At 42.6% G+C, this 20,331-nt stretch overlaps 3 protein-coding genes across 11 annotated transcripts in view; all 3 read left to right on the top strand.

Annotated features, from left to right (window-relative positions):
• Positions 1 to 2,956, top strand: part of plekhg2 (pleckstrin homology domain containing, family G (with RhoGef domain) member 2) — a 54,652-nt gene extending 51,696 nt beyond the window's left edge. Inside the window, exons 12-15 of one of the 2 annotated variants that reach the window (XM_076146181.1) lie at positions 740 to 773; positions 963 to 1,055; positions 1,367 to 1,468; positions 1,663 to 2,956. In XM_076146181.1, coding sequence (XP_076002296.1) covers positions 740 to 773; positions 963 to 1,055; positions 1,367 to 1,468; positions 1,663 to 1,724 — 291 coding nt within the window. In that variant the 3' untranslated portion in view covers positions 1,725 to 2,956. The remainder of the gene's footprint in view (positions 1 to 739; positions 774 to 962; positions 1,056 to 1,366; positions 1,469 to 1,662) is intronic. The other variant, XM_076146190.1, reaches the window with a different exon arrangement.
• A 110-nt stretch (positions 2,957 to 3,066) lies between these two features.
• LOC142995181 (uncharacterized) lies at positions 3,067 to 12,050 on the top strand. Of its 4 annotated transcripts, none has more exons than XM_076146161.1 (7): positions 3,067 to 3,358; positions 3,443 to 3,580; positions 3,835 to 5,911; positions 6,088 to 6,478; positions 6,646 to 7,503; positions 8,106 to 10,276; positions 10,433 to 12,050. In XM_076146161.1, the coding sequence occupies exons 1-7, from the start codon at positions 3,194 to 3,196 to the stop codon at positions 10,663 to 10,665; spliced, it is 6,033 nt and encodes a 2,010-aa protein (XP_076002276.1). In that variant the 5' UTR covers positions 3,067 to 3,193; the 3' UTR covers positions 10,666 to 12,050. The 4 variants fall into 4 exon arrangements, with proteins under 4 accessions (XP_076002276.1, XP_076002285.1, XP_076002268.1 ...); XM_076146170.1 differs by lacking the exon at positions 10,433 to 12,050 and having other exon boundaries at positions 8,106 to 10,030; positions 10,145 to 10,236; XM_076146153.1 differs by having other exon boundaries at positions 3,446 to 3,580; positions 8,106 to 12,050.
• A 243-nt stretch (positions 12,051 to 12,293) lies between these two features.
• On the top strand, positions 12,294 to 19,719 carry il15l (interleukin 15, like). 5 transcript variants are annotated; one of them, XM_076146118.1, is made up of 6 exons: positions 12,294 to 12,371; positions 14,450 to 14,874; positions 15,299 to 15,747; positions 16,810 to 16,857; positions 17,673 to 17,807; positions 19,021 to 19,719. In XM_076146118.1, the coding sequence occupies exons 3-6, from the start codon at positions 15,610 to 15,612 to the stop codon at positions 19,138 to 19,140; spliced, it is 441 nt and encodes a 146-aa protein (XP_076002233.1). In that variant the 5' UTR covers positions 12,294 to 12,371; positions 14,450 to 14,874; positions 15,299 to 15,609; the 3' UTR covers positions 19,141 to 19,719. The 5 variants fall into 5 exon arrangements, with proteins under 5 accessions (XP_076002233.1, XP_076002225.1, XP_076002214.1 ...); XM_076146110.1 differs by lacking the exon at positions 12,294 to 12,371 and adding an exon at positions 14,072 to 14,304; XM_076146099.1 differs by lacking the exon at positions 12,294 to 12,371 and adding an exon at positions 14,072 to 14,358.
• The last annotated feature ends 612 nt before the right edge of the window (positions 19,720 to 20,331 follow it).

The following is a 20,331-nucleotide window of genomic DNA, read 5'->3' as shown; positions in this document are numbered from 1 at the left end:
TCGTTGTTGCATTATTGCAATAGAAGTAGGTATAAATTCAGCAGTAGTTGAAGAGGTGGTCTGTTATGGAAGTACTTCAGTAGTTTTCTCTTGGTCTTTGCCGCCACCTGTTGGTCAGTATACAAACTAGTGACACTCATATTTTAGAGGTTTTCTGATCTGTGTTCCTGAACGCTTTACATCCATAATTTACCTAAAATTAAAAGGTTTGAGGATATTTTGAAGTAATACATTATCAAACAATAGACACGTTCCAGCACTTTGACGACAAACTCTTTACATGTAGTACAAATGCATTCAGAACCCTTAAACCCTGATATTCATAATATTAACATAACTTTTATTCTACGGTTTACCAGATGTTAGTAATGGTCACACATTACATCAAATGGTAAATTAGAGATGTCTTTTGCATCCTTTTATTCACACTTATTTCCACTTATACACACATATTATAGTTGGTATGTTCATATGTTTCATTTAGGAAGATTGGGGCGATTGAAAACTTAATCAAAAGCTTGAAATAATATATGATCCTCATAAAGGACACTCATAGTCAGAGGATTTCTAGAAACAGGGTGTTCTTCTCATGGTTGTTATTCATAGTGAGCAGCTGCAGCTCTATGACTTGGCTCTGGGGTTTGGCATTTGACATTTTTTAATGAAACCTTTTTATCAAATTCGCATTGTTCAGTCAATAATGAGAATATTTCTCCCTCAATTATTCAATTTTTTCCAGGCAAGGCAGGTTTTGGGAGACAACTTCTGCCACTGTGAGTTCACATGTTTTGTGTTTCCTAATTTTGTCAGCCTGTATCATTTGCCTTTTTAAAAATATCTTATATATTACATTCACTTTTGAGTTATATCTAAATATTTCTTTTTTGTTTCATAAAAGATGTTCTATCATGAATGACCCAGTACATATTAACTTGGTGATGATATCCCTTAATGTGTCTTAGCTCCTCAGTTCGACCAGGAAATTCGGAAGAAGTCCACTGCATCACTGCGAATGGACGACATCCATGCCTACCACCGAGGCAGGCGTCAGTCAGGTCAGGGTTAGCTGTACCCTACTTGAAAATTCAAATGCCCTTTTCACCATACAAAAACAATGACAATACAGCATCAAGGTTGCAGTATTGGGTTCGGGGCAAAGTTACTCCCTAACTTTGTTTGTTTTCTTAGTGTCTTCTTTCACTACATTTTGGGCTTTCCACTGAATAAATAGGTTCACAAATAGAGGTCATTGCCAAAAACTCACATTATGTGAAATGAATACAGTTAAAGTAAACACTTTGTTTACTGTTTAGGTATAGAGGTGATGATTTGTTCTGAAGTCCTTTCTGCTGTGTTTGTCCTCCAGAGCCTCCAGAGCTTCTGACGTACACGCCTGAGAAATCCAGGAAGAGTCTGCCTCTGCTGCTGGAGGGAAACCTGCCATACAGACGCACTAGGAGACAGTCAGGTAAACACACAGACAGACAGTTTTTAGTCTTCATAAACCTTTACTCAATTCAGTTCAGCTCAAAATCATCTTCGGGAATGTTGATCTTGGAGGGGAGGGGAAGCATACATATACGGCTAGAGACAGAGCAATGACAAAGACAGACCCTGCCATCCATAATCAGTAGATTGATGTTATTGTTTTTTGTCTTTCAGCTCCAGCCAAAGACATTGAATCAGCATTTCATGCCAATGGTGCGAAAACTCTTTACTTTTAATTACTTTTAATTTGAATTGACGTTGCTTGGGATATGATCGAATTACTCCTCTGTACAGGTCACATGACTTTACAAACACAAAACAGGTGTGGTAATTAGAATGGTCTGCATGCATCAGTATAGCTTCCAACATAAAGTCCATAAAGTTAAAGTCAAATCAACCTGAAAACACATTAGGGGGTACTTTGCCACCTGAATATTCTCTGAGGCAGTATACCATGGCCAGCTGTAAATCAAAACAGGGTTTCAGTGGGATGCTAGATCTGTGTAGCGTTGGCAAAATACTGTAGGAGATATTGTGTTTATGGAAGATAAAATCTAAGGGGAGTATGTAGTGAGAGAGCAGTTGCTGTGAGATCCAACAGCATTGACAAAGTGCATGAGCCTGAGTCGATGGACAATAATAAACATTTAACACTTTGAGCAGTGAAACCTGGTGAACGCTGTCTATGATGTTAGGCTAGCTGGGGTATGATGATAGCTGTGAGAGGTCAGCAAGAAGAAAAGGTGGCTCTTGGGGTTTGTTGTTTTAGGGTGTATTCAGACCTAATCTGTTTGGCACACTTGATCCAAAACCTAGAACGTTCGGATCAAAGCAACTGGTCTGTGCACAGCTTGCAATCACTCCATGGAGCGGAAGGTTTGCAGTGAGAACGCATCTGACTTAGTAGACCGATACAACTCACTTGCTGTGCTGCACATGGTATATGTGCGCATGTATGGCTTCATCAGAGCTGGTCTTCTCCTACAGAGGTTTCTTGAGGCAGTGCGTCTTCTGATAAGACGCAGTAAGACATTTTGGCAAAGCCTCAATGCTCACTGAAACTAAATGTGAACAAATGTGTGGCAAAACTCCAGAACAGCAATGCTGAACAATGATCAACCCCAGCAGAGATAATCATACAAGAATTTAAGCTGCAGGTTGTTTCCATACCTGCCAAAAACAACACATATCTCTCTCTGATGTCTCTCCATCTTTCATCGTCTCTTCCTCTCTCTCCCCACCTCACATTTATTCTCTCCTCCTTCCTTCTGTTGCTTTTTACCACCTGGAAACCCAGCAGCCATAAAGGTAAGACAACATCCCAACATTTTAATTTTACTCACAAGGTCTGGATAGCTCAATGTCAATGAGGGGAAACATTTTTTAAAAACAATTTAAAAAATTGTATGCAGAAAATTTGCTCAATGGAAGATGAATGAAAAATTAAAAACTGTATAAAGAAAGAGTTTGTGTCTTACTACAGTACATGTAAATAAGTTTGTACTCCCTAGCAGCAAAAAGGGTTTTAATTTGAATTCTAAAAATTCTAATAATTGTGTAATAATTTAGTGTTTTTCGTTATTCCAGGAAATACAAGACACTTGATCTCAATGATGTAAAAATACAACAAAGTAACGCTTTTACAGGGAAAACATTGTCATGTGTGTTTGACAGCACATAAATCGGACAGCAAGGTGAAGTCTTGATGTTGTTTTGGCAGCAGGCAGACAGTGAGGGTGAGTTGTGCCAGATCGACAGTCTGGGCTCAGCAGGAAGCAGCAGCACACTTGCTTCATCCGTCATTGAGGTGGAGGCCGAGCACTCTGAGCTGGGACCAACAACCCAACTAGGACCAAACAGGGAGGAGGAGGTATTTTACTTAAACATTAGATTAGAGTAGGCACTGGTGTTCAGTGTGACTCAGTTCACATCTATTCAATCATATTTGTTTCAGAAGGAAGAAGAGGAGGGGGAAGAGGAGTTACACTCTCTCAGCCCTCCTCCCACCCTATCCATCACAGAGGAGATCCTGGAGTTCATCAACCAGAGCAGAGCCAGAGAGGGACTTGCATCAATTCATGCAGAAAATTTGGTTAGAATATGCTCTCCTATACTCCCTAAATTACTCCATCAACTATATCTGTAAGAAAGTCAAATTATCAGTCATATGTGGATGGAACATCTCAAATGTTGCCACATGGTGACATGGCTTGGGTTATCCCAGCTCTTGCAGGTGGACCAATGTTGCTAAAGCCCAATAATATATTTAATGTTCGCAAAAGGCTTGGTTAGTTTTACTTCAGTAATTACTCCCACCATTGTTTAAATCAGTTCCTCTTTTTCTAGGGACAGACTCTGGATCAACCAAATCCAAGCCAGCCTCCAGCTAAGCAGACCAACTTCACCTCCCCACTCCCCCCTGTTGCCTGCCCCCCAAGCCCAAATCAAACATCCACACTGGAGGATGTAGCTAAGATGGAGGACAAAAGCATCCTCGAAAGCCCAACTATTGGCTCTAGAAATGAGGACGAACTAGAAGATGTGGGCACTTCTAACAGAGTCCAACACATTTTAGATGAAACATCAAAAGAAGAAGAGAGTACCAAGGTGGGCAGAGATGGACCGCAAGAAGTAACTGGAAAAGAGGAAGAAAGAAGGGATGATGAAAAGAGAGAGCACACAATCATAAACCCAACACCTCTGTCCTCCCCTCTCCTCACATCTAACCCTTATCCCTCGATCTTGGAGGAAGAGAGAGAACAGAGCAGCAGTTCTGAACTGCAAAAGGAGGAGCAGAACTCAGCTGCCTCTTCCTCCTGCCTCAGCCCAGACGGGTTTCATCACCCCATTCAGAGCTGCTTGCTTCCTAAAAAAACCTCCCTCCTCACCAAGAATGACAAGAAGATCATCGAAAAGATCAGAAGTTACTACGATGCAGCAGCTGAGGCTGAGGAGGATGAGGTAGAGGATGAGGAAGGAGAGTTATCAAGAAGGCGAAACAGTTTCTCACAAATCCCTTCAGGTTTGGTGAAGGAGTCAGTCTCTCATTTTGATTTGTGTGGACACCAGTGGGGGACAGAGAGTGGATCAGCCAAGTGTGAAGGCATTGAAACAAGTGAGCTATATGGAGGGGTAGATCTAGAGGTTGAGCCCTCATCTTCTACTTGTCCTGCCTCTGTCATATCTCCACCCTCAGCAGATGGACAGATTGATAAGCCAATCACCTCCATGGACAGAGAAACTGAAGAAGAAACCATCTCAGTCCAACTGCAGTCCAATTCAAGCAGGCTTGTTGGAGAAAAGACAGAGACTTTGGACAAAAATAGAGATGTCTGCACAAAGGAAATAAATGAAAGAGCAGAGGATAGGGATGAGGGCAAATTGGCTGCTCTAACATCTGTGGACAAAGTAGAACATTTACTTCAAGAAAAGGGAACATCTACTACCAACGAGGACAAAAACAGGGATCAAACAACCAAAATGATTCGTACAAACGAAACAGTTATGAATGTGCATGGACTGAAACTAACAAATCCAGTAGAGCTTAAAGTGAGTCACAAAGAACCTCACACACCTCTGTCACTTGCAGACCAGTGCCTAAAAAATGAGACCAAACCTCAGACCAGTGTGAACAGAGCCAAAAGTAGTGACCTGTCCAAACCCAGTGGGAACCTCGAAGGTCTTCCCACAGTGGCCAGATGGTCCCGGCACTCCAGGATTGTCTCTGCTAATCGGGCCTTGTTCGAGAGCATGAGCTCAGACGTCAGGGGAATTGGGCTCTTTGAGGCAGTCCCAGTGGTGGATCCAGTGCTGATTGAGAACTCAGAAAGGATTCTGAGTAAAGTCCAAACCTTGGCCCAGATGTACAGTGCAAAGGCCAGCACCTTGAAGGTCTCTCTGCATCAGAAAAGGGTTAGCACTGGTCGGAACCAAACCTGGAGCTCTACTAACATTTCTGGTTTCTCGAACCAATTGAGAAGTCAGATTCAGACGGAAAATCAAACACAGAACCAAAATAAGTATCAACAACCAACACAATGCCAAACAACAACCAACACTCATGCTCAACATGACTCTCAAACAAATACACACGCTCAGCATAACACAAAAACAAAAACACAAACCAACTTACAACACCAATCAGATGTCCTCACTCAGACCAAAGATGAAACCCAAACTCACTCTGAGACCATATTTCAGAGCCAGACAATCACACAAACCAGACAACAATCACAGATCCAAACCAAAAAAAAGCTATGGAGTCTGATGCAGACACAGCATCAAAGCCAAATCCAGACAAGGGCTCAGAGTCAGTTTGAAACACAAACAACCAGCCATGTTCAGCACCAGGGGGAGCTTCAAATCCTGGAGGATGAGAGGACGGTAGAGAGCACAGTGAAGAGAGCAGAGAGCCCAACATATGGTAAACTAACTTTACTAGATTTCTCATATTTGTTGACTTATTACCCCTTTCTAGAATACCAGGCACTGCTTCATGTCGTCTTATTTGATTGTAATATTTGATCTCTGGATGAAGGGGATGAAATGGTTTGACACAATTTAGTGTAGAGGTATTCTTATTGTTTTGTTTTCCTCTAGATTCCCAGGAGTCAACGATGCTCCCCAGTGAGCCGCTGATGTTCGGTCATGTGTTAGTCAGAGAGCAGCTTTCTACTGCTTGTCACCAACAGACGAATGGATTTACACTCTCCAGACCCAGAGACTTCATCTCTGCGTTGTCCAAGGAAAGAGGCTTCAGTGTTACACACAAATCTGACAAAGACTCTCTGACGTCCACCATGCATGGTGAAAATCAATCCACTTCACCAAGGGATCAAGGCGGTCTACTCCAGAATAAGGATTGCAATCCTGGGTGCACCAGCAATTTTATCCCCTCAGCTTCTACAGGATCCAGACATGAGTTGAGGGACTATTGCTCTGCAATCGTCACAGAGGATTCAGCTGCTGAAGATACAGAGAAACCAGTGTGGTGAGTTTAGAATACCTACAGAAATAGGTAGTAAATGACAAAGTAGCATGAAGAGAGCAAAGGAAAGGAAGGAAGGGGAATGGCTTATGTGTATGGTGCAAAGGGAACAATATCATAAATTAGTCCTTTACTACTGTAACGTGTTCAAACTCTTCTCTTCTTTGCAGGTCAAAGGTGAATGGTGGATGTCCCCGATCTTCAGTCAGGCAGCACTCAACATCTGTGACCATTGTCACCCAGTCAGCACACTGTGGACCGAAACTCACCACTGACAGTGGACAACATTGCATTGTTTCTGAAGATGGAGGGGAAAATTACAAGCACCATTTACTGGAGAACAAGCTTTCCACTGGAGACAAAAGCAATGCACATAAGTCAACCCAAGCTGTCCAATGTGTTCCCACTGAACCTGAATACATTTCCACTGCACGCAGAGATGCAGATGTACATCCAGGAGAGGTGGTATTGATGGTGGTTTCCACACAGACTGAGGCTCCAAAAGAGCATCAGTGCCTCAAGATGCCGCACCCAGGTTTGGAGGCCCAGAGGGAATCATTTTGGCGGGGTGAAGGAGGCGTCACTGCTCTGGGGGCCTCTGGAAGCCCAATGGAAGTAAAACCTGCTCAAGAGCCAATTAAGTTTAACAACAACAACAATCATGATTTGGAGGATTGTTCACCACAAAGTGGGATGTTTCTTCAAGATTCATCTGAGATTCCTCAGTATGAGTCTCCAACAGGACCACCTCCTCTGCCACACCTAAGTTATCCTTCTAATGTATCCTTTGACCACCAGCAGGTTTACAGTCATATTGTGACAAAAACAATGGACAGGACTGCATCCAGCCCACAATCGCTGTTTCAAAGTCAAGGCCTAGATCTGATCCCTCGTCCCCCAACAGTGCAGTCAGAGGACTGTCTGCCGACCTTCACTAATCAGAGACCTGTTGATCTACCTACTGCTATGGGCAAACAGGGTCTTTCTAACTCCTGGGATGCCTACACTCCATCGATATATGACCACAGGTAAAACTGAAGCATATTAAAGTAATAGTGGCCACTAACCACAACCACAGACTTTTGTCATGTGAAGAGCCATGTCTCTTCATTGCATATCGATCTGTGTAAGAGTCATTATACGACAACCAGTAAGAAATCAAGTTCAATGCATGTCAGCTTTTGCGATGAATGTCTTGCAAATCATACTGCAATAAAATGCAGAGGAAAACTTTGCAGCCAGAAACAACTCATCCATTTGCACAGGTTTTTAGAAGTGACTCGTAACAGCAATGAAATTGTAAAAAAAATTTCCCAAATGTATGACACTGTCTGAATTGTGTTAAAAGCTGTCTTTGTTGCAAGATTGCAAAATTGCACATTAGTGGATGTATCTCAGACATCTCAGGCCATTTAAATTAATGACCAAATAATTTGTCACTGTTCTTGCGTTAACTTCAGCCTGCAACAGACCAACATCACACATATACTCAATGGATACACCTGCCATGGTCATTGACAGAAAGTTTTGGGGTGAAAGGGCTATATGGAAACTTTCCTTCAGTCTATCTTGTATGGGTGTATGATGTGTAAATATTGAATGATTGCAATTGTGTTTCTGTTATTTCCAGAGAACCAAACCAGCATGACCCAGGAGTTCTTACTACAATGCCTGGTTTCAGCCTCCTCTCAGGCAGCCGTCCTTCTTCCAGACCCTCCCAGGAGATGCCAGTCCAGGGGAAGAAAAAGAGTCCTGCAGTCTCCACCTCAGACCAGAACAGGGACTTTATTCTGCCCCCTTCTGCCTTCAGACCCAGCCTCAGACACCGCTCTCCTTCTCCTGTTCGAGCTTTCCCTTCTTCCTCCTCACCCTTTCCTTCAGCTCCCTCCGCAGGTCGAGCACCTCCTTGTTCCTCACCATTCATGCTTGTTTCAGCTTCTTCTCCAACCCTAATGTCAGATGAAGGCTTCACCTCCACATCCAGGGCATTTCTCCCCCCCCATTTCTCCCCAGTTCCCTCTGTAAGAGCTCCCCCTGCCTATTCTCCTACACCCTTGTCTTCTTTCACCCCATCCTCCTCTTCCTCCACAGGGAGGTCTTCATCTGTAAGAGCGCCTCCTCCTTCCTCCCCCACACCATCCTTATCTCTCTACTCCTCCCCTACCTCATCATCCTCTACATTTTCCAGATCATTAGCTGCTTCATGTATCAGCCAGTCCATCAGCCAGAGTATGGCAAAAGAGAATGCATTGTGGCAACAAACACCACCCTCAACTACAGAAAACCTAGGCCCCTCCTGCACCTCCCCCTTACCCTCCTCTTACTTACGACAGGGTTCCCCTTCTCCGAAACTTCCTCTCTGCCCGCAGGACTCAAGCACTCCTGCTTATGACCAGCTAGGATGCAATAAAGACAGGAACCAAAATCAAAGATGCCCACATGCTTATCACCAGTCCTTGAGCTCTTCATCTTCTAAGTCACAGTCGCTGCCTCCATCTCTTTCCCAACGCTCTCCTTCTCCCTTTGTGACTCAATCCTATCATCAGCCTCTTTCCCCCTCTGCTTTGCTTTTTCAATCACAATCTGAATCATCGCAGAATGCAAACAACAATAACAACAACAATGTCAGTAACAGCAGCAATAATAGCGTTAATGGTTTCAGTCCACAAAAGATACTGCCAGCTGATGGTAGCTCTAACACCGCCCCCATGCAGCAATCCCAAGACCCACTGTGGGCGGGGTCACACAACAGAGTAGCTCGTCCCTTCTCTGCATCTGAACCCGGCTCACGAGTTCAGTCCCCTTTTCCATCTCTGTCCCCATCTACTGCCTCATTCGGCCGCCTCTGCTCCCCTCCTCTTCAACATAATAACTCTTCTCCCATGGCAAACAAACCTCCCCACCCTAGGAGTGCACGGGTAGGAGGCACAAATTCCCATAATCCACTGGGCTTAACCTTGGAAATGCCACAGGCCTCTTCAGCTAGTTCCTCTTCCTCATGTCTGAGTCCTCGTATACTTTCCCCACTTCCTATTGGCGTCTCTGTGAATAGTTGGACCCATAACGTTGCTGCACCTCAACCAAGAAACCCTCGCCGCACCTCTTCTTCTCCCTTTTCCTTCTGCCCCTCCTCCTCTGTTGTCTCACCAACATTAGAGACTGTCTCTTTCCTCTCTTCTTCTGTCCCCCTGAACAGTTCCACAATTGCCTCCCCTTCTCGTGCCTCACAAACCGCCCCCCAAAGCCTACGTAGGTCTTTCTCCTCCAACCTGGCAGAAAGACCTCCGAGCCCAGCTCAGATCAACCCCAGTGGACTGCGCCGATCCTGGGTTGAGAACAGTCAGAGGTCCCTTGGGTTTAGCGGGCAAGGATCCCTTGATCAACCGCAGTATAGTCTTTCCAATCGTAGAAGTGGATGGTCCTCCCCATCCAGCCCCCAGGCCACCCGCCAGTCCCCGCTCTCACCTGGCAGGCTTACCCCAGGGAAAAGCACCCTCGGTTTGCAACATTTCACCAACGAGCCCTGGACCGATATCCGGGACCTTTCAAACGCATGTAAGGGACCTGATATGAGTGCAACTACAACCATCATCACCTCCTCTCCTTTTCCCCGGAGTTCACCTTCTCCTACATTCTTCCCCTCCCCGGCTCATATCTCTTCTCCATCAGGAACCCAAACTGAATGGGGAGACCAAGAGCCTGAGGAGGGAAGCTGTCGTAGCCAGCTGATCTGTGCCTATGTTGCTCGGCCCTCCTCTGTACAGAGCCTTTCTTCTTTGTGCCTGGCCCTCTCCCCCTCAGGTATGTTGTCTCCTCCACCTTCCCCTTACCAGCTACGAAGCCACGTGTCACAAACCAGACTTCAGCCTCACGTCCAAAACTCCACCACAAAACCTCCTATATCCTTAACTACATCCCCATCTCCTCTGCCCTTCCATTCCACTTCCACCAAACCAGGGAGCCAGAAGACCAGTTATGCCACCACTGTCAACCTCCAGATTGCTGGTAGTGGCCGAATAACCCCTCTCAGTACATCACAAGTTAGCCTGACGCAAACTCTGCAAGCCGGAGGTGGGGCAGGTGCTGCTGGAGGACCAAGTCAAGGACAAGTGGTGAGGAGAGTTTGCATCAACGGACTTTCACACCTTCCTCCTCATTCGCCTCTTCCTCAAAACTGTAACAGACTGTGAATAAAGGAAAGAGAGGAATTGGAACAAGCACAAAAGTTGGAACTCGAAAAGGCAAAATCTGGTGATGTGGCTTTGGCTGGATCTTGCTGAGACTTGATGCAGGCATGACGCATGTAACTTTTGGTTACTTTTTCTCATCTCTGGTCTCAACCTTTAGCGCTGATCCCTGGCTCCATCCATCAACCCTGTGCCTCAGCTGAAGGAGTTGAGTTCAACAAGGTTTTTTCTCCATTCCGCTGTTTGAAATGTATGCTTATGAAATGCCAAAGCAGCCTCATGACTTTGGTATGAAGATTTTCTCTTCAGTTTGAAAGCGTGGTATCTGGAGACGGAAAGTGACGATGCCCTTTGAAGCACCACATACTTAATTCAGTATGACACATTTGACTGACCAAAAAGGTTTATATTTTCCAATCTGTGACTTAAAAGTGATGATGAAGGAATTGTTGTCATTGGAAAGTAGTCACCCTGTTGGTCAGTCATGCTAGATTAGCATTCAATTCTCTGAATGTCCGCAGGAGGATGTGATGACTTTACATCTTCTTGACTGGACTCTGCAAAGATAAAGATTTTATCAGTAATCTGTGTTTAGAACATGGACAGGGTTTGGTGAGTTCATCGTAAACCCTGCCAAGCCAGACATGGTGATATTAACACCTCCAGCCAGTGTTGTTTGCATTTACCTTAAATGTATTAGGCTGACTAACCAAGGCCAGTTTTTAAGGTTGGTGACAACTGTGGTTATTAATAATCTATCCATTTAACCCAATTTTATTTTTCTTAGTATTTTTATTGTTTATTTATGAAGTTTGTGTTAATTCTCTTTGGCACTTAATAGTCTGAAAGTAATTTCTGTATTTTGCACAATCCTTAGCTCGTTTGTGTGTGTTTGATGTGTCAGGGAAGTTTTTCTCTAACTTCCGATCAAACAGATGTGTTATCAATCAACGCTGTGTTGTTTCTCACGTTCATGTACTCAGTCAGTCTGTCATTGTTACAACAGTTAACACCTGTTATCTATATCTTGAACATCACTGAGTTTTTTACTAAAGGGAACGTTGTGTCTTTTTCGTTCCATTCCCTCATTATGCATGTTGTCAAATCTGAGGTAGATATACATCCAGTAAGACAAAACCTTACAGTAGGTCTTGAACTGCGAAAAGAGGAGTTGTGGATCAATGTGGCCTTTGCACATCAAAGCATTTCAAAGAGATTTTAATTAGACCCTTATTGAAAACAAATGCATGGAATCAGGATAACATGGCCCATTTCAAACATGCAAAATGGTCATTATGCATCAAAACATGTAAAAAACACAGTGACTGATACAGGTTTTGTAATGAAAGATAAAAATATGAGGTTTCTATAGGACATAGTGCGAACAGGCTGTGTTTAAAAAAGTCATGTCACAGGAGCTGAAGATGAGGGAAATATTAATTGAACTTACAATTTCCTTAATAAAGTCCACAATGTATGGAAAATAAAGATGTGTGGTTCATAACCAAACATGACTGATTTCTGTTATTTACTGTCAACTTCATATTTGTATACTCCTCCTTCTACCCCAGGCCCTGCTCATGCCTCTCCTTGTTTTCACTTTTGCTTTCAGTCAGCATTATCACTGTGACCTTTGCTCTCTCTGTTTCTGCCTTATCTGAGGCTTCAGTTTATTCTGCGGCTGTTCACCTTGATGGAAGTTACTCCTGGTAAGAGAAAATGGCTTAAGCATTTTGCTGTGTTTCTATTGCTGTGCTGTGTTTTTATTTGGTAAAAAGAGATTTCTCTCTCAAACTTCACGCTTCGCAAGGGAAAATGTTATATTTCAATAATGCTTCAGATTTTATTGCTGCAATTGAACACTTGAAGACTTTTGTTGAGGGGAGGGGGGGCCAAATTTGCGATCTGCTGGTCTGTCTCGCTCGATATGCCAGTCTGGCCCGCCCGGCCCGGATCGCCCGGATTGGGTCGCCACAAGTTAAGTTAAGTTGGATAATTTCCCACGGCACACCAGTTGAAGAACACTGGGGTAGCACATAAATGTAGCGACTGGCTCGGTTAAAGCACAGTCTTGAAAGCGTTTGTCAAACTCTGACACAATTGTCCCAATCTGCTTCTGTGAACTGTCCGAAAGTGCCGCTCCAACTTTCCCTTCTTTGGAATAGCGATCGTAGATTTGCAGATCAGACAAACGCACTTTGAAAATGACATAGTGAAAAAAAGTCCTCCTCCCATTCTGGATGGAAGTTGTAAGTTTTTGGTTTCTTACTTGGTCCAGCTTCCCCACTCATTTTTATACCCTTTTCTTAAGTAGAATTGTATAAATTGGAAGGCTAGCTAGGTAATCAGCCCGCCGGTGATTTGCAGCTGGCGCAGTTGACCGCGCATGCGTGATGAACTGCGTGTTAGAAAAGATGAGATCTCAGACTGGCTTACCTGTACGTCAATCAAGAGGCAAATGCCATAGTAAGGATGGACGATAGGCCAGGCGGCTCTAAATACTCACTATGCAAGTTCATTGGCGCCCCACAAGGGCCACTCCTCCCAGTCATGTCAAAGCTTGTGTCATGGTTAACGACTTAGAGGAGAGGACGAAGCGGAACTATGCTTCTGGTCACAAAAAGGTAAACTTGTGTTCTCTGTTTTTTCTTTTATCGCCAACTTTGATCTTAGCTCATAGCAGTAAGTTGATGTGGCAGCGATGTTTATAAATTGCAGCTGATGTGGCAGCGATGTTTATAAATTGCAGCTCGCAAAAGAGAACCACATCAGGCGTGAACATGGGTTCATATGCGACTGCACAAAATGGAAATCTTGTTTTCCAGTAGCAGTCTCAGGGATGGAGCTCCTAAAACAAGACTGATTATTGAGTCTCTCAGTCCAGGTTCAGTTCCAACCTTGGACTAATGCAAGATGGAAATTGACTATTGATTACACACCAGGTTTTTCTGTTTTGAAGGAGGGAGGATTGTAGTGGGAGCACTGGGGTGCCTGTGTGGCAGAGGGCATTCGAGCAGTATTTAGCTTTTGGGCCCCAGGGAGTGTCTTCTGTAGCTGTTATGAACAATCTTTTTTTTTTTCCAATGTGAAAAAAATGTGTCAACATTTTCCAGCAGCTGCCCTGCCATTTCCTTCCAACTCCTGACAGAATCATGAATCAAAAAAACACAACTTGTTTAGCCTTATTAATCGAAGGAGGGTTTGTTGCTCCCAGTTTTTAGTCTAAAGCTCATGAAGTTCATTCCTCATATCACCAAGGTATGGGCAAATTCCAATTTCGATACTAATCAAAAATACCCTGAGGCTTTCTTGTTGAAACTTGTTTACTAGTTACTTCTGGTGTGGTTAGCTAGAATGCAATACATCATACTTACAACTGCGAGCAGTGTTGTAAATAAAACAAGAAGATATGCTCACGTCCAAATTTCCGTTCAGACAGGAAGGCAGTGCCCCAAAACTAAGTAGGAGGGGGAAGAATAGGGTGGGAGTCTGGGAGGAAGAAACAGAGTAAGCGCAGCGCAAGGAACACCAGGGAAGATAAGAGCAAGGAGGCGAAAGGAGGCAGGGGAAACTTGTGTGGACAAACGCATATGAGAAAAGAATCCAATAAAGGAGAAGGGATCAAATGAGAGGCGTGAGAAGGTGAGAAAACGCTGAAGGGAAAGAGGAGTGCGACAGAGGAGTACATATAAGAGAGTAAGACGGGACATTGCTTCATCTGCTTTTTGCATCTGTGCTGCAGCTGCACTCACAGCATTAATCTACCATATATCCATCACATAAACAGAGATCAGAATCCCGTTTTTGGATGCTGTGGAGTTTAGTCTGCTCAGAGGGGAAAGACAAAGTCAACGAGAAAGGACAGGAGCAACCTGCTGGTGAAGGGAAACTCCACCCGTTTTCTTGATAAATGGATCTTGGAACCTGATACAGAGAAATCATGGTTAATGTCTGCTTGTTTTTACAAAAACAAACCAGTTTCGGATTTTCCTGCGCTGCGTAAGTGATCAGTTACCAAGAGATTCAACACAACTTGCCGAAGGACCAAGATTTTGAGCAGGACAACAATTCTGGAGACTTCCCTAAAACATTTTTGGAGCCACCTTTGGGTAAATGTGTTCAATGTAGCAGTCTCCAAAACACAAAATGATTTTTTGAAATGAAACTGTTTTGACAATCGGAGGAGTGCGACAGAGGACTACATATAACAGAGTAAGACGAGACATTGCTAATATTTGTTTAAGGCTCCTGTGTTGATACAGGGAGATAAGCTATTATTTATATTATTTGCTTGTTACTATAATAACAACAATACTACAATAGTAGTAACAACTTTAGTAATACTGACTTTCTCATCTGTGAGGTCAATACAAATTCTATCCTATCCTAGTAACCGACCAGCCTCCCAATATCCCTGCACAGAAAACTTTCAGTGTTTACCAAAGGAGTCGTGCTATAGTTGGGATTACTCTTAGGGATACAATTAAAACCTCTTGCTGTTATCTCTAAAGCATTCTTCAGACAAACATCAGCGTTTAATATTAACCCCTATGTTTACGAGGAAAGAGTGACTGATCTGTTTCCATTTCTGTTTTTTCTTCTTCTTTTTCTTCTTCATTTTTTCAACTATTGGCAGATGGTGCCTTGCTCAAGGGAGCCTGCATATCATTGCTGTAGACTCTACTGCACCTTGTTGGGCATAAGCCAGCCCCTACGGCTGCTGAGGATGTGCTCTGGGGGAGCACATCAGCTCTAGCATTTTGTAGTGATACTGCTGACAGGCTCCTCTGTCATTACAACACCTGCTAAACTTTGAAGGTTGAAACTTCATGGCTGAATCTGGAGTCCTGCCGAGGAGTCAAGAGTTAACCGCCACAAGGATGTTCATGGCATTGTTGATGTTGCCGTAGTGTGACAGCATCAGATGATGATTCTGCTGGCCGTGCCATGCTGAGAGGGAGGCCAGCTCTCGCAAATGTGTATCTGTGTTTGATCTTTCTGCCTGTGCTCACACTTCAAGTGCTGCGCTGCAGCCACGACAGCCTCAGCCAAGTCAATGGCCTGAGCGACAAAGTCAAGGACCTGGTATGCTCTTGACTTTCTCTTTGTGCTTATTAAATCAATATTCTAATCAAATCAAATTTGACTTTGTGACATACCAATTCTTTTTGCATTTTGCTGGCCTATTTTTGCTCATACAGGAGTAAACCACTGCAGCTTTTATAGCAGAAGACATAAGGAAATTCAGTTCGTTTCTTTAAGTAAATAAGAACTGAAATAAACTGGACAATAACGTACACAAATGTACAAACAGTTACAATGATCATGTAATGTCCTTTGCAAGCAGGTCTCATATTACATTTGTATCTTTAATTCAAACATAAATGAATCAATCATTCAATGTTTTAGGCATTCTGCCACTTTAGACTGCAAATGCAAATCTCACATGGCACATTTGAAAAAAACACATCTTAAAGTGTCTAAAACAATACAAATTTCATAAAAATAATTTCAAAAAGAAATGCATATATAGCCTGTCAAACACATGTCTAACACATGTCACTATCTAATTGCTTGTGACTTGCTAGATGGTTTCTTGCATTCTGTTATTAGAATTCAAGGCTTTGCCACAAGGCAAGGCATCCTTATGAGTTTTATGTGTTAACCAAGTATTTGCTTAACTAACTAAAGTGGCAGGTAGGTTATCGTAAGTTTGGTTGCTTGAGAATTATTAAATGGTTCCTAAATTGTTGACACATTGTTGAAACATCACCAAGGCGTGCAACAAGCAAGGTGGGGACCTACTAAATCTTTGGTAGAACATTTCAATCTGGTTGCAATTTTGCAAGTCTTCAAAGTGTTTAGGAGAGTGATGTCAGGTGGTTGTAAGGGCTTTGGTAGCTGGTAGCAATATGCTTTGTGAGCTCTAGTAAGGAGTTATTTGGTTGTTAATAGGTAGTTGCTGGTGGCATTATTTCAATTGTCTGACCTTGGTGGTAGATGCCTGTTTAGAACATACCAATGAATGAATCTGCAATGTAATATGTTGTTCAACTACGTTTCTTTCTGTTCTTTGTGTTCCTGATAAACAAGTATGTATGAAGCATGATTGTGCACATGTACAGCTCATTTTCTGTCTTTTTGCAGGAGGGGCTTGAATGTAGACTGTACACACCCACCAAAGAGGACTACCAGGTATTTGCTTTGTCACTGCTGTAATTCATTAATGAATGATTGATTCATAATTATAGCACAGGGAGTTTCTTTGATTGTGTGGTGTGTTTTTCCCGCAGTCATGCTGCCAACTTTTTTTCGAATCATTATTTAACATCTGTCCACTGGACACTGTGTACCAAGTATGACTTGACTGTAGAAGCGCGAGTTTACAAAACATGACCTCTAATTCTGTCATTATTCAACCCTTTGTCTAAATATGTCTATTTTGAATGTTTAGCCTAATCATTATTAGATATGACGGCAAATTTGCTTGTAAGTATTGCTGCATTTCTGACATACCTCCTAAATTTAGTCTAGAAAAATCTCACATCACCAGAGTTTTTTCCAAAAATAATGGAACAGAGCAATGCAACTCCCCTATTTCTAGGAATAAATATTAATCTCTTATATCTCAATAAAAACAGAAATAAATAAATACTACTAATAAAGTATTGACTCGAGCATGTTCTAGAATTGTAAACAACGTATGTAAAACTAATTCTATTAAACTAATTCAAGAAACATTTTACCAAAGAAACTAGAAGAAAGGATCACATTCATTCTCAACGTTTTAGGATTTTTTTTTTACAATTCTGCACCAATGTACTCTGTCTTCTTGTTAAATAACATCGAAATCTAGAAGCAGTTCAGGCAATTTAGGACTAAACATCAAGTATGGGCATTGTTTTTGTGGCTTTATGAAATGTTGTCATTATTGTTAAGGGCTGATCTTCTCTCTGTCTTTCTCTCTCTCTCTCTCTTTCTCTCTCCCTCTCTCTCTCTTTCTCCACCAGATTTGCCCCAGTTCCACCCTGAGCTGTTTTGCTGCAGAAACAGATGTCCTTATTAAGGAATGGGGAACTGTCATTTCATTACCCAAACTCAAGGTGGCCTCAAGTCTGAGGACATTAGCAAGTCGGTTCAACCAGGTAAGGAGAGAGTCAGAGGTGATGATGATTACAGTAATGCAGTGTTTTTCAACCAGGATGCCGCGGCCGTGAGAGATCGTCAGGGGTGCCGTGGGAAATTATCCAACTTCACTTAATTAGTCTGCGAGCCGATCCGACGATTCGGCTCGCGAGACAGACCGGCAGATCAGATCAGCAAATTTCGAAACACCAACAAAACTGTTGTGTTCTATCGCAGCATCTGGAAAGATTTGACTGATTCATTCCTGTTGAGCAACAGCTCAGTCAGCCCACACAGATCTGGACATCAGCGATCTCTTAGTCACGTTATCAGGATTCCTGCGGTCTTGTTTTAAGAAAGGATTACTTTGAAACATCTGCAATGTTTTAAAGCCCAAGATTCACTTCTACGCCCCCTTGCAGCAATGCCACTGTGCACACAGCGGCAGGTTGTGTCTCTTTACGGCTCCCCTTCTGAAAAACCTGCTCTGTTCTGGTTGTCAGCACTGGTCAGTGTAAGAGCCTTGTTCCACCCATACTCCTCATACTTGGGGAAAGTGGCAAAAACAGATTATGTCTTGTTTCTGTTTTATTTGTTAACCATTGGTTGAGATGAATTTATCGGGTTTCTGAATCAATCTAGTCAGAATCAATTCTGAACTTTGTACGGTCCTTCTTTGCATCCTTTTTATCAACTTCATTTGCATTTTTGAGTAGTCATTGCCTAGCCAAAAGGTTACAATAATTCATGTTGGATCTTCAAAGCGAATGTTTTTGAATTAAAAATCCTTCTATCCTAACTTTTGCCTTGATGGAAAGCTCAAAAACTGTTTATAAACAGTTCGTGGATTTGTAATCCATCCCTACAGAATGTAAAGTTTAAACTGTACCCATGGGTTTTTCCACACAGTTCCACTCAATTCATCTGTACCCACAAATTGCAAAATGCAAAAGTATACCTCCACCAGGCGCCATACCACTCTATACCATTTAATTGGATTAAACATATTTTGATCTAGTACTCAGGACTCAGCTCCATCAATTTCCACCCAAATCACTCATGAGTAAGTTCCACTCCCGGTCCGAAAATGTCCCTTCTTCTTAAATTCATTACCACCTAGACCATCTGGTCGAATGTGTATGAATCATCTACAGTACATCTGTTTGTCTCCTACTGTCTCATCCATTACAATATGCATACTCCTCTACCTCTCTTTCCCTTTCCCTCTCACAGACAGCGGAATTGGACTGTCGCCAGTGTGAACTCCATAAGGAGGAAGAGGCAGACACGTTTCTTGGCTCACTGAGATCAGTGCTGGAGATGATGAATGTGAATTGTTCCTCTTTCAGCTAACTGCTCCTTACTACTCAGCCCACACTCAGGAACTTAAGCACTGTAAATAATTATGCCACTGTCACTTCACCACCAGCTAGTGTTGTGTTCTAGGAACATGAACTGGGTTCATGGAGTAATTATCAAGGTGCTTATCAAAACGCAAACCCGTGCGTGCGTAGACACACAGGAGGGAGGCAGATGGGCATGTTTGGGCTATGTGCTCTCAAGCTACAGTAAATGTAAGCTCTAGTTTTAATAAACAGCTGCCTTGCTTTTATGCACTGGTGTAAGTGCTAATACTGATATACAGGTATGTATGTACAAGTGTCTCATGTCAGAGTAACACAAACTGAGGAAGGATGAATAATGTGTGTATACAGTTTGACTTTGGGTTGAAGAAAAAAATGCTACACTAACTAATAACAATAATAATTACTGTATTAATCATTTCAAGCTGTCACACTATATTACAGTGTCACTTATTTTCTAAACAAGTTTGCCGTGTGTTAATAAAATGCCATGGTATAAAGGCGTATATATATGTATATAATAAATTTACAATAACTTTACTAGTTGTGATTTCTGCCATGGTTCTCAATAAAGTGAATATTTGCTTTTCAATTCTAGTTTTATTTATTGTTACAATCTATTGGTGGGATTTTATTCAGGCTTTCCCACCACTCCACTTTTTTTAGAACACAACCCAAAGACACGAAGGTCAAAGCATTAAAATAATACGTAAAATGGCTTTTAGATTAGATTAGATTAGATTAGATTAGATTCAACTTTATTGTCAAAGAGCAAGTACGGTACAAGCCGATGAAATGCCGTTTTCACACCATTCATTCCTCAGAGTAAGTCAAAATCATCCACAATTATTACAAGTTGAGCGTAATAATGGCACACTTCATAATTATACACCAGCACATATACATTTGGTTGTCTATGTACGCTAAATTTAGAACAGTCATTTGTCGAATTTGAGGTCTAAAGGGTGTGTGGCCGGACAGCTTCTGGGTACCATCGCAGCCTCGGCCGCTGCCATGATAGGCGCCGCTGTTCCATCTTCGCACGGACAAGGGCAGTCGCAGTTTTAGGACTATGGATAATGACTCTATTGACTGATGACCCAAGCAACATCATCAACAAATGAAAAAAAAATTCCATTGTCCTCCTCTTAATCTCTAAATGGGCCCTTATAACAGATTC

Source organism: Genypterus blacodes, unplaced genomic scaffold (genome assembly GCF_046128005.1).
Source record: "Genypterus blacodes isolate CSIRO-AG114 ecotype Tasmania unplaced genomic scaffold, CSIRO-AGI_Gbla_v1 ptg000003l_1, whole genome shotgun sequence".
Classification (NCBI taxonomy): Eukaryota; Metazoa; Chordata; class Actinopteri; order Ophidiiformes; family Ophidiidae; genus Genypterus; species Genypterus blacodes.
This window is presented reverse-complemented; position numbering and strand designations above follow the sequence as displayed.